Source organism: Numenius arquata, chromosome 27 (assembly GCF_964106895.1).
Source record: "Numenius arquata chromosome 27, bNumArq3.hap1.1, whole genome shotgun sequence".
Classification (NCBI taxonomy): Eukaryota; Metazoa; Chordata; class Aves; order Charadriiformes; family Scolopacidae; genus Numenius; species Numenius arquata.
The window spans coordinates 271,108-287,269 of NC_133602.1; the positions used below are offsets into that span (position 1 = coordinate 271,108).

Here is a 16,162-nt window from a genome sequence, read left to right on the forward strand (position 1 = left end):
GCACCAGGAATATATCACTTTATCCCTGGCCTTTTGAGACCCAAACCTTCCCGGGCGTCCTCTGGGTGCACGTGGGCATCCTGCTTCGGGTATTGCCATGCAGGGGAGTGTGTGCGGCCACTCCAGAGAGTGGTTCCTTCCAAAAAAGGGGATTAAAAGAAGTCGCTGGGGCCTAATTTCTGTTTGTTTCTGTTCTTCTCAATGCAGAGAAGTGTGGAGCATGCGGTCCTGGCTTCGCCTCGCCGCTGGATGCGATGAAAGGCAAGTCTGAGATCCAGGGCAGAGCCCTGCATTGTCTGTGATTTAGGTGACAATTAAAACACCGCTTTCAATTTCAGGGCGTTATCAATTAACTCCACTCTCTGAGGAGGCTCCCAGCAACCGTTGGGGAAGCAGTGATTTTGCTTCTGGCCCGTCCCAAGGCCAAACACCAATTGCCTAAGGAGGGCTTGGTGTCAGAACAAACCTTTGTAGGTTTCCTGATGGCTGGGGCTGGGTCGCAGCCCGCAGCAAACTCACCTCTGGCTTCCCCCTGCAAAACCAAATGGGATTTTTAAGTTTCTCAGAGGCAGTTGTTTTGCCATCGCCCCGTGACACCGGCGCCAGAGCTAAACCCAGGGAGCGAGAGGGGATTTTTCATTGCACTCTGCTCCCGATGGCCGGGATCACACCATGACCAAACCTCCTTGTATAAAAGCCAGCCTCGTGGGCTGCTTCCTTACGTGTCTGGACGCTGCCAAAACACCGGGGCTCTGATGTGAGGAGACCAACGAATGCATCATCTCCAGCTATCCCTCCCTTAATCCGCTTCTCTAGGGCTTAGCAAACACCTCCCCAGAACCTCAGAGAGCTCTGGAGCTTGCTCACCATCTGAGTCCTACCCATGAAACATCTTTGAACCAAGAGAAAAACAAAGAGGGGAGTCTTTAAAACACCCCCGTGTGCTGGCAGGGTTGGACAGAGATTTAATTTAACAGGAAACAGCACAAATCCCACTGACTCTGCCACCCTGGCAATTCTCTTGGGAATGATCTGGCTGCTTCAGCCGTGCCGAGTAACTCTGGCACCCAAGAGCTCTTCCACGCAGAGGTCTGGCAGGTTGGGCGGCCGAGCCGGTGGCGAGACGCTCCTCGGTGTCCCCTGGATCCCTCGGTGGGTGTGTTAGGATGGGAGCTCTGTGCCTGATCCCATTCCCTGAATTTTGGTGCCACTGAAGCTGTGGGGACGGGATCCCCCAGCCTTTGGCAGCCTCTCTCCATCCCCAGAGTGACTCGGGCACCGCTGTGTGAAGGTTTACAAAGGCACCACGTGGCAGAGCCAGCCATTACCTGTTTGGATCCAATCCAAAGGTCCCACATCACCTCCCTCTCCCTGCTTCCCACCGCCCTCTCTTCCTCAGCACTTTCCTGAACCAGTTCTTCCCCACCAGCCCTCGCTTTGGCAGACCTTTATCCTGACGCAGCGGCGAATGAGCACGACCTCCGTGGTGACAAGGGAGACTCCACGGGGTCTGAGTGCTCCTGCTTGAGGGCTGGGCAGGGCTCAGGTCCCACAGCAAAGCCCTTTCCGGCAGAGCCGATGGCACTCGCTGCCGGGAGCAGGGACCTTTTCCCTTTCCCAGGGGATGCTCTGCGGGAAGGGAGCTCTTGTGCCACTGCATCACGGGAGATTTTCACTGCTTGGAACTGCCCGGGGGCTTGGAGGGCTTCCTGCCCTTGACTTTAGCCTGGCGAGCGTTCTGCCTTAGCACTTCGCGTACTTGTAAGGCTTCTCCCGTGCAGATGTGATGGAAATGAGATGGGAGGTGGTTTGATCTGCGTGACTGATAGGACTGGGGAAGGGCTGGCATGTCCTCGCAGGCACAGGGTGATCCCAAAGCCGTGGGGTTCCTTAGGGACTCTAAGGTCTGGAGATCCCTTCCCAGGGCGAGGGCACCCTCAGACTGAACAAGCCCAAATCCCCACCGGGCAGCCCCCTCCCAGCCAAGCCCAGCCTCGTGCCCATGGGGCGGCAGAGAGATGGGGATCCAGCTGCCCCATAGAGAGGGGGGAACACACCAGCTCCCTGGCAGGGAGACCCAGTCTGGCCAGACTCCTGCAAGGTTTTTATTCCATCAGATGTGGTTTCTGCTGATGCTCACGCAACGTTTCTGTGTCGGAAGGTCCCCGGGAGGAGATTGTGTACGTGCCCTGCATCTACAGGAACACCGGGAGAAAGAAACCCGACTTTCTGGCCACTGTGGACGTTGACCCCAAATCTCCGCGCTATTGCCAGGTACCAAACGCTTTCTCTCGGTACTAAACCACCCTGGGAAACAGCTCAGTCCTTGTCCTTTAGGACAAGTGCCCCCCAAAGCTGCTGCTGATGCCTGTCGGGTTCTCCCCAAGACTCTGAGCCTTCCCGTGCTTAGGAAATTTATGTAAAATTCCCTTGGCACCCCATCCTTGACATCCCCTGGGCATCATCGCTCCCCTCACCCTGTGGGGTGAGGCTTTCTGGGGGCACCCTGACCCTACGGTGGGGTCTGCGAGGGTCTGAGCTCCCTGCTCTGCCCGCGATCCCGCACTGGGCAGGGGAAAGACCGGGGTAAGTGGGTCTGGGGGCTCTGCAGGTGATCCACCGCCTGCCCATGCCCAACCTGGGGGATGAGCTGCACCACTCGGGCTGGAACACCTGCAGCAGCTGCTTCGGGGACACCTCCAAGAAGCGGAACCGCCTCATCCTCCCCAGCTTGATCTCCTCCCGCATCTACGTGGTGGACGTGGGAACCGAGCCGCGAGCTCCCAGGCTTTTCAAGGTACCTGGGAGGCGCTGCCGACACGCGTGAAAGGCTAAAGGTCTGGGATCGTGGCTTCTGACTGGGGGGACAGCTTGGCAAAGAGGCTCTGGGGAACATCTAAGAGCTTTGGCAGGACCCTGACGTCTGGCTGACGGTACGGGAGGGCTGTGGAAGTTGGTTGTTCTCGGGCTGATGTGGAAATATTGAGTTCTCCATCCAGCTCCGTGCAGGAGGGGACCAGAGACCGTGCACACTCTGCCCGGGCTCGCGCTCTCTCGGCCCCTCTGGCTGCTCGGCAAGTCCCATCTCGAGGCCAGGCAGCTCCTGCAGGCCACGGGGTGACACCGGGCTTGTGATCCGGCATCCTGCTGGCCCAGGACAGCCTGGACGTGACAGTGGCTGCCAACTCCCTGGCAGGTTGTCAACCCCGAGGACGTCTTCTGGAAGTGCAACCTGGGCTACCCCCACACCTCCCACTGCCTGGGCAGCGGTGAAATCATGATCAGCACCCTGGGAGACCCGGCCGGCAATGGGAAAGGTAGCCCAGCCCCCCCGGTTCCCCCAGTCCCCCGGGGAGAGGGTGCTGGGACAGGAGGAACAGTCCCCACATCCTGGTGGCTTTGCCTGTTCAGCAGCCTGGTCTGCAACAGGTTGATCTGCCTGTCGCTGCTTGTTTTAGAACACGTAAACTGTTAGTCTGGATGGTTTCCTCGCTACTGGTGTGGTGTGTGGTTTTTGGAACAGGTGGCTTTATTCTGCTGGATGGAGAGACCTTTGAGATCAAAGGGAACTGGGAGAAAGGGGACAAGGTCCCCCCGATGGGTTATGACTTCTGGTACCAGCCACGCCACAACGTCCTGATCAGCACCGAGTGGGGAATCCCCAAATGCCTGGGGTACGGGTTTGACCCCAATGACCTGAAGAAAGGTGAGAAAACAGTTGTTTAAATACTCCGGGCCAGAGATGCTGGGCAGAACCGCAGGAAGGGCGAATTTCAACCCTCTTCTGTTGGCAGCGAGAGCTGACAGCCTGAGCGTAGGTACAATTGTCCGAGACGGTTGGCTTGCAAAATGAATTTCACGCCAATTCCTGGCGATCCCATGGATTTAAAAAAAAGACGAGCCCGGCCCATTCACTGTGAACACCCCTTAGATGAAAGCACCAGGACCTCAACCGGAGACAGCCCGTAACTGCTGCTGCTGAGCTGCGCGTGGGGCTGGATTTTGGCTGTAGGGACGAAGGGTGAAGCCCCATCTCAGCCCAGCCGCCCCTCAAAGGCTAAACTGCCCGGCCCAGCCCTGGCCAAACGAGATGGTCCCCGTTGGATGCTGGCCACCTTCCCATGGCTTTTGCCAAGGTCCAAAGCAACCGGCGTGTGCTGGTGCGGGGGCCACGGGGCTGCCCCTGTGGGGCTCAAAGGGCTGAGGAACCCATGGCACATCTGTTTGAGACCCCGTGACTCACAGCAGCCCCTCTGATCCCCCCTCCCAGGGTGCTACGGACGCCGCCTCAACGTCTGGGACTGGACCACTCACGCCTACGTCCAGGCCATCGACGTGGGCGAGGACGCGGCCCCCCTGGAGATCCGCTTCCTCCACAACCCCGACGCCGCCGAGGGCTTCGTGGGCTGCACCATCAGCAGCGCCATCCACCGCTTCTACAAGACGGAGGTGGGTGCTCCCCTGGGGCTGGTGAAGGTCCCTTGGTGAAGCCCCTTGGCCGAGCTTGGCGCAGCATCCCTCTGCCCGCATCCCCTGCCGTCCTCCCAGCACAGCTCCAGTCCCCACCAGAGCACCCAGAACGGGATCTGGCTCGGGGCAATCTCACCAGAGGACTTGTTCAGACTGGCAGCAGTTTAGGCTGGAATGGCTTCATTTAAAGGAGATTTATTTATGCCTTTGTTGTGGATTTACAACAGCCCAAGCAATATTCCCAGTGTCTGTTGTTACACGTAATGATGAAGTGGGTGAGGAGAGAGAAGACTTTTCACCAAACCAGCTAATCCAGCTGGAAAATTAGACGAGTTTTTGGCCCCCAAAGCCCTTACTCATGTCCCAGAGCCCATATTCCCCGCGGCTCTGCAGAGGTGAGGTTTCCCGCAGTTGAGCTGCAGCCAGAGACAAGAGGTGGTGGATACGTGCACGGAGCATCTGCCCCAGCATCACGTATTCTCCCGCCTCTGTCGCACACGCTGAGCCCCCCGGGGCCACGTTCTGTCCCTCACCTCCCGCAGCAAGGAGACTGGGCGGCCGAGAAGGTGATCCAAGTCCCCAGCAAGAAGGTGGAGGGATGGCTCCTGCCGGAGATGCCAGGTCAGTGTGTCCCTGCGCTGGGGGCCGAGGTGCTCCCCAGGTCCCCTGGGCGCTGCAGGTGCCGTCGGCCCTTTGTCCAGCTCTGCCGTACCCTCCCAAAGGCTTCATCACCGACATCCTCATCTCGCTGGATGACCGGTTCCTGTACTTCAGCAACTGGCTGCACGGAGACATCCGCCAGTACGACATCTCCAACACGCGCCAGCCCAAGCTGGTGGGGCAGGTGAGGCAGCTGCCACCTCCCGGTCACATCCCGGTGCTTTTCCTCCATCTCCTGGGCTGGGATCAGCCCTTCCTCGCTGTCTCGGCCACCCAGACCTTTGGTTTCTTGCAGGTCTTTGTGGGTGGCAGCATCGCCAAGGGAGGACCCGTGACGGTGTGTGGGGACGAAGAGCTGCAGAGCCAGCCAGAGCCCTTCTTCATCAAGGTGAGCTCGGCCACGTCCCCAAAACCCCGGCCTGGGGAGCGGGTCCATGAGGTTCTGCTCCACCCCATCCCACGGGATGGACACGGCATCCCGCGCCGCCGGCCTGGGGGAGGCGGAGGTGTCCCCCCCGGTCCCACAGCACGTCTGCTCCTCCGCCTGCTCCCAGGGGAAGAGGGTGCCGGGGGGACCCCAGATGATCCAGCTGAGCTTGGACGGGAAGCGGCTGTACGTCACCACCTCCCTCTACAGCGCCTGGGACAGGCAGTTCTACCCCGACCTCCCCAGGTAAGGACACCTGGATCAACGAGGATGATGGTGGGAGCTCGTCGGGTGGGAGGTGTGGACCCCGCAGCCCGGGGGCTGAATTTTGGCGGCTCCTTGGGGGCCGGGGGAGGTCCCTGCTCCATGGGGGCATAGGGATACCCAGCTCCCCCCACTGTCCCCGCTGTCACCCCTGCAGGGACGGCTCCGTCATGCTGCAGCTGGACGTGGACACGGAGCAGGGAGGGCTGACGGTCAACAGGAGCTTCCTGGTGGATTTTGGGAAGGAGCCCGAGGGGCCCTGCCTGGCGCACGAGATCCGCTACCCCGGCGGGGACTGCACCTCCGATATTTGGGTCTAGACACCCCCGAAACCCCAGCGCAGGAGGGCTGGGGGGGTTCCACGCGTGCATCCCACGCTTGCTTAAATAAAACCCAGGGGTTGTCATCATCATCCTCCTCCTCCTCCTCTGCTGCAGCTCTCCTCGCCTCAGATCTCGTTTTTAAACTGTTTTCAGGAGCCGGAAAGCGAACGCGTGACCAAACCAGGGACACGACACCACGAACCTTTCCTTAAAGACGGGATTTTCCTTTCCTGGCTCGGCGTTTTCTCCCAAAAAAGCAAAGCTGGGTTTTGTGCCGGGCGTGGGAGCCCCTGGCTTGCACGGACACCTGCACACGTGTGTTGTGTGCACACGCACCTGCCCGTACCGCATGCACACACATGCCACACATGTTCAGTGTGTACACACGTATGTCGGAGGAGCAGCCACCCCCCCGAGCGTTCGCACCCATCCCCAGAGCCCCACATTTGGGGGGGGGGGGGGGTCTCCTGGTGAACACGCTCATTGCTCACGGCGGGGTGTGAACTTTGGCACTAACAGGTTAATTTGGGGACACGCTCGGGGCTGGACTTTGGCCCAGAAGCCGCGTTTTTTGCTATCTTAGGGCTGAGTCAGCACCTGCGCAAGGACACGTAAGACACAGCCCTTCCTTTCACGCCCAACACCAAGGTCGGGCACCTCCCGTGGTGTCTCCTCCGCGGCCCGACCCAAAATTGGTGATAAACCAAAGTTCGGAAACTTTTGGTCTTTAGACCTCACCGCCTCCCGCAGCAGAACCGCAGCCTGGTTTGGGTGGGAAAGACCTTAAAGACCACCCAGTGCCACCCCCTGCCCTGGGCCACCTCCCCACCAGCCCAGGTTGCCCAAAGCCCCCTCCAACCTGGCCTTGAACCCCCCCAGGGCTGGGGCAGCCACAGCTTCTCTGGGCAACCTGGGCCAGGGTGCTCTGGGTGGCCCCGATAAGGGGGGGGGGGGGGGGGGAGACACGACACACGTTGATTAAACTCAATTTAAGCAAAACAACCGCTATCTCTCGCCACACACACACACACTCACTCTACACGTGTGCACACACACACGCGTTGCACGCCCACCGGCTCGTTTACACTCCTCGCTTCCTCCTTCTCCACCACCACCCAATCAGAAGCCTGTTACTAGGCAGACTTCGGCCCTCCCGCCGCCACTCCGGAGAAGGACGCCGCTTGTATCCGGGTAGGAAAGGCAGAGCGGCCAATGGCGTTAAAGGAGAGGGCAGTATCCGGGCAGACCGGAGGGGCGGCGACCAATCAGAAAAAAAAAAAAAAAGAAGCTGCCGGCGCGGGGCCCGCGGGCGCGTCCCGGTGGGAGCAGCACTTTCGGTTCCTGTTGCGCGCGGGGCAGCGGCACGTGGCGGGGACCGGAGGGGACAGGCCCGCACCGCACCGCACCGCACCGGCGTGAGGCGAGGCGGCGTCCCGGCTGCAGCCGCCCGCAGGTGGGTACGGGGAGGGGAGGGATGTCGGTCCGGTCCGGTCCGGTCCGGTGCCACCCCCGCCCCGTCGGGCCCGGCCCCGGAAGCGACTGTCCCCGGCCCCCGGCTCCTCCGCGGCAACCGGCACCGGCCGGGCTGCGCTGTCACGGGGCTCCGGCACTCCTGCCCCCCCCCCCCCCCGTCGGCCTGCCCTTCTGCTGTCCCAGTCTTCGGGGACCTGCCCTCCTGGTGTCCCCGTCCCCCTGCCCTCCTGGTGTCCCTGGCCTTGGGGACCTCTCTGCTCCTGCTGTCCCGTGTCCCCATCTCCCTGGGGACCTCTATCCTCCTGGTGTCCCCGTCCCCGTCTCCCTGGGGACCTGCTCTGCCGGTGTCCCTGTCTGCAAGCTCCTGGGGAGTCTCTGTCCTGCTGGTGTCCCTGTCCCCATCTCCCTGGGGACCTGTCTTCCCGGTGTCCCTGTCCCCAGGCTCTTGGGGACCTCTGTCCTGCTGGTGTCCCTGTCCCCATCTCCCTGGGGACCTGCCATCCTGGTGTCCCTGTCCCCAGGTTCCTGGGGACCTTTCTCCTCCTGGTGTCCCTGTCCCCATCTCCCTGGGGACCCGCCCTCCTGCTGCCCATGTCATCCCTGTTCTCCTGTCCCCCGTGCCCCTGGGGCCTTGCATCCAGGACCCGTGGGACTGTCACGGTCCCCCTCAGCGTCCCCAGCCCTGCGGGGACCTCCTGGGAAAGCTGGTCCAGGGGCTGCTCCCTGATGTCCCCCCCCCAGTCCCCTGCCGGGAACGGGGTACCCGCAGCCGGTCGCAGTCTCTGCTGCCGGAGACGTCCTTCCTGGGAGCGCTGGGGACATTTCCATGTCCTTTGGTGGCCGGAGCTCGTCCATGGGCCAGGAGGGATGGGGGCTGAGGGTGGGCGAGCTCTGGGCTGCGGGGCTCTGAAGGGGGGTTTCTTCCCCTTTTTTTTTTTTTTTTTTTTAATTTTAGTTGAATTGTTGGTTTCCAGCTCCCGGCGGGACCCCGATGTCATGGCTGACGAGGAGCTGAGCGCCCGGGCCACTAAAAAGGGAAGTTTGTCCCCCGGCAGCTCCCGGGGCAGCGCCACCGAGTCGAGCACCCTTCTGCAGGAGCTGAAGAGCACCATCTCGTAAGGGCAGCTCCTCCGGTTCATCCCAGCCTTACCAAATTAGTTTGTGGGTTAATTTAATAAGGTCCATTAATTGGCAGCCCCCGGGGAGCGAAGGGAGGAGGGTTGCAGAGTGGCCCCTGGCCTCCGGCGTCCCCTGCTCGGCCCCGGGCTGGCGACCAGGGCAGCCTGGGCGTAAATCAATTTTGGGTGTGAAAGCAATTCAGGGCTTCACGGTCGCGCAGACGGGTCGGCTCCGACCCCGTGGGACCTGGTTTTATGCCTGCTCTGCTCTCCCGGGGGTTGTGGGTGCACGGGGGGAAGGGGCTGCGGCCGATCCGTGGGTGCCTCCGGCGTCCCCGTCTCGGGGTGCTGGCGTGCGGTGTGGAGGGGATGGGGTCGGGGTGGGGGGGGGCTGTGGGGTGCCCCAGGGGGCTGCGGTACCGTCCCGCTCTGCGCTGACACCTTTCCTCTCTGTCCCACCCAGCAAATCCGTGCAGAACAAGGTCGACTCCATCCTGGTGAGTTCCTCCGAGGGCGCGGGAGCAGCACATCCCCACCTCTCTCCTCTCCAGCTGAGCCGAGCCCGGGGTTTTGCTTCATCCCGTTTCCCATTGGATCGGGATCTGGCTGCAGGGATGCACCCCGAGAAGCCCCCTCGCCCCCCAAACACCCTGCGCAGGGGGGTGGCACCTGCTCCCCCAGCCCTGCTGTTCCCGTGGCTCCCTTTGCCTGGTTCCTTCACCGGGTTCCACAGCTGCTCTGCTGTCAGTGCCCCAGCGGTTCCTGCCCTAACGAGGGTAACGAGGGTGCAGCTCTTCCTTATTTTTAACCTTCCTTTGTCTCTGGTCCCTTCATCTCCCCCCACGTGGACCCTTTGACCGTAGCAAGATGTCCAGAAGTTTTCAGACAGCGACAAGCTCTACCTCTACCTCCAGCTGCCGTCGGGGCCAAGCCTGGGGGAGAAGAGGTGGGTGCCGGGGCCGTGTCGGGGAGAGCAGGGGCTGTCGGGGTGCTGGGTGGGGGGGACACGCAGATGGCGAGAGGCTGGGGGGAGATCACCACGGCTCTGCCTTCTCCTGTCCTGCTTGTGCCGCTTCTCCGCTAATTAAATGTTTCTCCCGGGCTCCCCCGGAGCAGCAGTAGCCTGGACCTGAGCTCGCTGAGCACGGCCGAGTACATGCACGCCTGCAACTGGATCCGGAACCACCTGGAGGAGCACACGGACACCTGCCTGCCCAAGCAGGACGTCTACGATGCCTACAAGTGAGCGCAGGGGCCGGCCTGGTGCGGGGACCCTCTGCCCGGGGCCGGGCTTCTCCAGCGCAGCCGGCTGGGAGGTCGGTCCGGAGGGCAGCGAGAGCCTGGGGGGTTTGGGGAATGGCCCAGCCATCGTAGAATCACAGAATGGTTTGGGTGGGAAGGGACCTGAAAGATCGTCTCATTCCAGCCCCCCTGCCCTGGGCAGGGACACCTCCCACCAGACCAGGTTGCTCCAAGCCCCCTCCAACCTTGGCCTTGAACCCCTCCAGGGATGGGGCAGCCACAGCTTCTCTGGGCAACCTGGGCCAGGCTCTCACCACCCTCAAAATAAAGAAGTTCTTCCTCAGATCTGAGCTCAATCTCCCCTCTTTCAGTGTCAAACCCTTCCCCCTCGTCCTGTGGCTGCACCCCCTTGTAAAGGGTCCCTCTCCAGCTTTCTCCTAGGCCCCCCGAGAAGGGTGGATGGCGTTAACCCGCGGCTCTCCCCGGCAGGCGATACTGCGACAACCTCTGCTGCCGCCCCCTGAGCGCCGCCAATTTCGGCAAGATCATCCGGGAGATCTTCCCCAACATCAAAGCCCGACGGCTGGGAGGCCGAGGCCAGTCGAAATATCCTTCTGGGAGCCCAGGTGGCCGGGGAGCTGCTGGGACTGGTGGCCACCGTGCTGCTTCTCCGTTTTTTCCCATTTATAAACGTGCACGAGGTGTTTTTTTGTGGCTTCTGAGAGGGTTCCTGGTTTTTCGGCTCCTGAAGGTTCAGCTTGGTGGTCCGAGAGGGGCTTGGAGCTGCCCCATGGGCTCGGGGGAGGCTGGGGGCAGGTTGGGGGGTGGCTGCTGTTACCCCCCCCCCCAAGGAATAGCCCATCGTGAGTCCTGTGGTCACCAGGTTTTGAGCTGGGATCCGTCGTGTCCCGGCCGCGTGACGCTGAAACACCTTAACCCTGCAAACGTACTGCTACAGCGGGATCCGGAGGAAGACCATGGTGAGCCTTCCCCCCCTGCCCAGCCTGGACCTCAAAGTGACGGAGACCGTAAGTCCTCTGCCCGTCCCGGGGTAACGAACCTCCTCGCTCGTTAGATGTAACGAAGGTGGAGGGATGCCCTCTCTGGGAGCAGGTTCTGCTCTCTCCCGTCAGCCTCCCCCAGGCTGGACGAGGACCTGCCTGATGGGGGTTGTCAGGATCGGGCCCCCTTTGGATTCGGGGTGTCCTCTCTGGTGGCGGGGGGCTCACGGCTTGTCCCGCCGGCAGCAGTCGGAGCTGACGGAGCTGGTGCAGTCCTACAACAGCGAGGTGATGGAGGCGGCCTGCGCCCTGACCTGCGACTGGGCCGAGAAGATCCTCAAGCGTTCCTTCAACAACATCGTGGAGGTGGCCCAGTTCCTCATCCAGCAGCACATCATCAGCTCCCGCTCGGCCCGCGCAGACCTGGTCATGGCCATGGTGGTCTCAGGTTGGTTTGGAGGGAGCCCCGACCCCGCTCTACCCCATCGGGGACACACACTCCCCCTCCACCCCCCCCGGGATGTGGTGTCCCCCCTTCATCACCCATCTGTGCACCCACAGAGAGCACGGAGAAGATCCACCGCGAGAGTCGGCCCCCGCTGACGGCGAAGAAGAACGGGCTGGACGCCCCCGAGAGCGACAGGAGCCCGGGGCAGGTGAGACCCCGCCAGCGCCAGCGGGGGGAGCCCAGACCCCCGTGTCCCCCACTTGATGTTGGGGGGCACGCTCGGGGAGTCACCCCGGCTCCACCACCCTGTCCCCCTTCCCAACACGGCTCTCTGCCCGCAGCTCAAGAAGGACGGTGGCCCCAAGCCCCCCGGCCCGCCCCGGCCCGAGAAGAAGAAGCCCCCGGAGCCCCCCAAGGCGGCCAGTAGCCCCCAGGTGAACGCCCTGGTCGCCCGCCTGCCCCTGCTCCTGCCCCGTATCCCGCAGGGGGAGCGACCCATGGCGCCCGGTGCCGCCCCCCTCCGCTCCTCCCCTCCTGTCCTGGCCCCCAAAATCACGGCCGCCCCCCTGGGGGGCACCGTCAAGGTGGCCCTGCCGCTGCCGGTGGGCACGGCCTCCCCCTCCCTGCCCCTGGGGCTGGCCCCGGGGGCCAACGGGCCAGCGGGGCTGCTGAGCCAGCCGGCCGCCGTCCCCCTCCTCAACGTGCTGCTGCCCGGCGTGGGGGTCCCCGCGGGGGAGAGCCCCACCAACCCCCGCAGCGCCGGGGGCGGCGAGGGTCCCGGCCCCCAGGACTCGCAGCGCCCCAAGGCCACCAAGCGTTCCCCGGAGCCGGCCGGTGAGGCTGCTGCCGCCGTGCCGAAGCGGAGACGCGGGCGGCCACGGAAGAGGACGGAGGAGGGTGGTGCCGGGGAGGCGGCGGAGCTCCGGCGCGGTGCCGATGGCGCTGGTGGTGCCACCAGCCCCCTGGGGGACAGCCCCCAGCTCGGTGTCCCCCACGACGGCAGGACCGACGCCGAGGTTGCCGATGGCCACCAGCTGGCACCGGAGGAGGAGACGGCGAAGCGGAGCCCAGGCCAGGCCGGGTCCCCCCCGGGTGACGGCGGGGGCTCCTGTCCCCCCCGGGACGGTGGGGACCCCCCCACGGCACCCCATGGACAGACACAGGCGGGGAGCGCTCCCGCCGCTGCCGCCTCCCAGCACTTGGATGTGTCCCCCCGTGTCCCCGTGTCCCGGGGGGGCTCGCCGGGGCGGGCAGGGCTCTGCGCCCACCCTGGCACTTAGGGGTGCCCCCAGCCTGGGACCCCCCGGGTGTGGGGGTGCCCCCCCCTGCCCTGCACCCCACATTAAAACCCAAGCACTCTGTCCCTCTGTCTGTCCTGTCTGTCGGGGGTTGGGGGCTGTGCTGGGGGTCCGGACACCCCGTATGGGTATGGGGGGGGGGTGGGGGGACGACACCCCATGGGGGTGACACCGGTGCCCTCTCCCCTCCTGTGGGGTCTGCCCAGCCCCGGACTGGGGGGGTGAACCCCCGGCACGTGGGGGGGTCAAACGGCCGGGTGATGTGGGGGGGACACGGGGACAGCGGGCGCCGCCTCAGCTTCCCCTGGGAGGGGGGGCGGGGGCGGGGGAGGCGCGGAGATCTCCGGAGCCCCGTTTTAAGGGAATAAACGAAGTTTTTCGGCAGATTCCGCGGGCCGGCCCTTCCCCCGAGGCCACGCCTCCCTCCGGCCAGGCCACGCCTCCCTCCGGCCAGGCCACGCCTCCCTCCGACCAGGCCACGCCCCGCCGCGCGGGTGCCGCCGGGCCGGCAGGGGGCGCTGGCGGGCGGCGCGGCCCCTCAGCCCCGTCAGGCGGCGCCGCGGGCAGCCCCGGCCGCCGGGGCCTGCGCCTCCCCCGCCGCCCCGCTCCGCCGCCCCGGCCCGGCCCGCTCCGCCCCGCCACCGCGCAGGTGAGCGCCGCACCGGCACCGGGAACCCCCCTCCCACCCCTACTCCCCGCCCCGGCCGCCAGGCACCGCGCCCCCCCGCCGCCCCCCGCGGGCCCCAGCGGCCTCCCCCGGCCCGGAACCCCGGCACCCCGGGCAGGAAGGGGGGCTCCGGGGTCGGTTTTGCAGCCGCCCCGGGAGGTCACTCGCCGGCCCCGGCCTCTGCCTCTTCTCGGGGAGCCGCCTCCTCCCGGGCCGGGCCCCCGGGGGCGGCCGGGGCCTCCGCCGCCTCTCCCCGGGCTCTCCCGCACCGGCGGCCGGGGCTTTTCGGGCCGCGCGCGCCTCGTCGCGCAGGAAATTCATCTTTTCCTCCTTTTTTTTTTTTCCTTTTTTTCCTCTCCCTCCCCCCCCCCCCCCCAGCTCCAGCCCGTCGTTCCCGGAGCCCCCCCCCCGGAGCCGCTGCCCAGGATGAGCCGCCTGCGCTGCCCCGTGCCTCGGCACCCCGGAGCGGAGCGGCGGCCGCGCCGGATGGCATCGCCCCAGGTACCGCTGCCCCCCCCCGGCCTCCCGGGGCCGCGGGCGACTCCCCGAAACCCCTGAACCCCCGACTCCCCGAAACCCCTGAACCCCGAAACCCCGAAACCCCCAAACTCCTGAACCCCCGAACCCTCGAAACCCCCGAACCCCCCAAACCCCCCTGCACCCACCTCCCGCCTTCGGGGCCGGCCCCGGAGCGCGTCCCCCCTGCGGGCCGGTGGCGTGGGCCGGCTGGAGACGGATCGCGGGGACCCGTTCCGAGGCTTTTTCAGCTGATTTCCTCCGCGCCGTCAGACCGTCATTCCTGAGGAGGCTTCGCCGGGCCCCCCCGGAGCCATCTGGTGCCCCCCGCGCTCTGTAATTGCCTAAAATACCTAGTTAAGGACGGGGGAGGTTACGTAAGGGGCTGGTGGGCTGAGAGCGGCGGCTCCTGGGGATCCCTCTGTCCCGTGGGGCTCGCCGTGCTTTTTCCCCCCTCGAAACTTCTGCTTCCAGCTGATAGTGACTTTAGGCACGCTAAATAATAATATTTTATCACTCCCTTTGCTCTCCCCAACTTTGACCCGTGATTGATGAGGCTTGGGGGAGCAGCGTGGGGAAGGAACTGGGTGGAAACGCCGGTTTCCAGCTCTTTGACCTCGCGCTGGCTGGGGCAGGGGGGGCTTTTCAGAGCCACCGAGGTCTTGAACTCCCTTTGGGGACTTTGTCGCTCTCTGCGTGAGCCGGTGGCCGTGTCGGAGGCCGCCCGGGAGCGCCGAGGGGTCTGTCTGCTCCTGCAGAGCCAGCCCCAGGCCCGCGGCTCCACCTGCGGCCTCTGCTCGGCGGAGAGAAGAGTCTCTGGCTTCTCGCTTGCAAACCCCAATGGGAGCGGGGTCTGTGCCACGGCCGCGTGCTCGTTAAATCACAGCCGGTCTGTCATCCCGCACTTCAGGGTCCGTGCTCGGATCTCGGGAGTCCGAGCCGGGGACGTGGGCTCCTGCCTTTTCCCTTTCTGTTTTCGGTCCCATCCAGACAGCTCCTTCCCGGTCCCGCCGTAGGGCAGGGCTCAGCCGTGGCTGTGGGTACCGGCAGCGACTTGAAACGCTGCATTTCCATACGCACAAACGAATGTGGGAACGCTGGGGTGCAAAGTGCCTTGTGATCGCGGGGAGGAGGAGGAGGAGGAGGAGGAGGAGGCTTCCCATGGTGGCCGTGCCAGCGCCTTGCACTCCGGCCTTTCGGGGAGCTCGGAAACAGGTCGCTGGGATGGAAGGGTTTGTCCTGGCTCGCTCAGGGGTGGTAATTAGCCGCCGGAGAGGGGCGAGGGAAGGGGACAAAAGGTGGGATGTGCCTGCGTGAGTGACCTGGGGATGAGCCGCCGCTGTGGTATGTGTGGGGTGGGTTCCCGAGGGCTTCCTCCTCGATGAGGCGACGCCTGTTGCGGCAAAACCCGCCGTTCCCAAAGCACTTCTCGGCTGTTCCCAGAGGGGAGAGAGATTTTAGCACTCCCATAATTCTTTTTTTTTTTTTTTTTTTTTTTTTTAAAGGGGGAAGTTAATTTATAAGTAAATCACTGGATTGTAACCCCGTCCCCCGGGGCTGTACCGTTTGTGGAGGAGGAGGGACCGGAGGACGCGCTGGCGGGTCGGGGGGCTGGCAGGTTGTGGCTTTCCCTCCCCTCCGCAGCCGGGGACCGTGGCTCCGTCGCGGGGGAGGCGGAATGACTTCCCAGGACAGATGCCACAGAGACAAACTGGAAATAATTCGCTGTGGATGGACGTTTCGGGGCAGGGAGTTGGTGGCATCTCCCTTGCGGAGCCGAGGAGCGCTGGGAGCCCTTCTCTCGGGTGCTGAGCAGTTTGGTGTTCTCCTGCTGCGGTTCCTGCAGCGTGGCTTTTTATTTTATTCCAAATTCAGGGGCGAGTCGTTGCTCCGCTTGGGCGAGCCCCGGGGTTATTGCTGCTCCGGACACAAATACAGCTGGGGACGGGGATGCGGAGCCCGTGCTGTGCGAGCATCCCCGTGAGGCCGGGTGGGAGCCGAGCATCCTGCCTCCCGTCCCACCAGAGGAGCCGTGATGTCACCAACCCAGGGAGCTCCACTGCGGAGCTGGGGACCGGAGGCTGCTCCGTCCTGGCGCGGGGGGCGGCTGCGTTGGACGGAGGAGCCCGTCCTGCCTGTCCGTGGCACCGGCCATTGCTGGGGCTCCGACTCAGGGCTTCCCCTTGCCTTTTTTTCCTGCAAATTCACATATTTCCTTTCCCTCCGCTGTTTGTTCCACCTCTCCCCGGAGCTGC

At 64.2% G+C, this 16,162-nt stretch overlaps 2 protein-coding genes across 2 annotated transcripts; both read left to right on the forward strand.

Annotated features, from left to right (window-relative positions):
- Positions 1–215: 215 nt before the first annotated feature.
- On the forward strand, positions 216–6,141 carry LOC141475890 (methanethiol oxidase-like). Its single transcript, XM_074164443.1, has 11 exons — positions 216–261; positions 2,162–2,274; positions 2,612–2,797; positions 3,197–3,317; positions 3,524–3,706; positions 4,271–4,449; positions 5,013–5,091; positions 5,193–5,314; positions 5,426–5,518; positions 5,685–5,803; positions 5,979–6,141. The coding sequence occupies exons 1-11, from the start codon at positions 255–257 to the stop codon at positions 6,139–6,141; spliced, it is 1,365 nt and encodes a 454-aa protein (XP_074020544.1). The 5' UTR covers positions 216–254.
- Positions 6,142–8,613: 2,472 nt separating this feature from the next.
- On the forward strand, positions 8,614–12,706 carry RFX5 (regulatory factor X5). The gene is made up of 9 exons (XM_074164609.1): positions 8,614–8,732; positions 9,199–9,232; positions 9,599–9,681; positions 9,825–9,977; positions 10,467–10,583; positions 10,924–11,005; positions 11,225–11,426; positions 11,540–11,634; positions 11,750–12,706. The coding sequence occupies exons 1-9, from the start codon at positions 8,614–8,616 to the stop codon at positions 12,704–12,706; spliced, it is 1,842 nt and encodes a 613-aa protein (XP_074020710.1).
- The last annotated feature ends 3,456 nt before the right edge of the window (positions 12,707–16,162 follow it).

Coding starts and splice junctions, on each gene's coding strand:
- LOC141475890 (XM_074164443.1), top strand. Junction 3,318..3,523: donor CCCGGCCGGCAATGGGAAAG/GTAGCCCAGCCC, acceptor TTTTTGGAACAG/GTGGCTTTATTCTGCTGGAT. Junction 5,804..5,978: donor TTCTACCCCGACCTCCCCAG/GTAAGGACACCT, acceptor TCACCCCTGCAG/GGACGGCTCCGTCATGCTGC.
- RFX5 (XM_074164609.1), top strand. CDS start 8,614: ATGGCTGACGAGGAGCTGAGCGCCCGGGCCACTAAAAAGGGAAGTTTG. Junction 9,682..9,824: donor CCAAGCCTGGGGGAGAAGAG/GTGGGTGCCGGG, acceptor CCGCTAATTAAA/TGTTTCTCCCGGGCTCCCCC. Junction 11,635..11,749: donor GCGACAGGAGCCCGGGGCAG/GTGAGACCCCGC, acceptor CCCCTTCCCAAC/ACGGCTCTCTGCCCGCAGCT.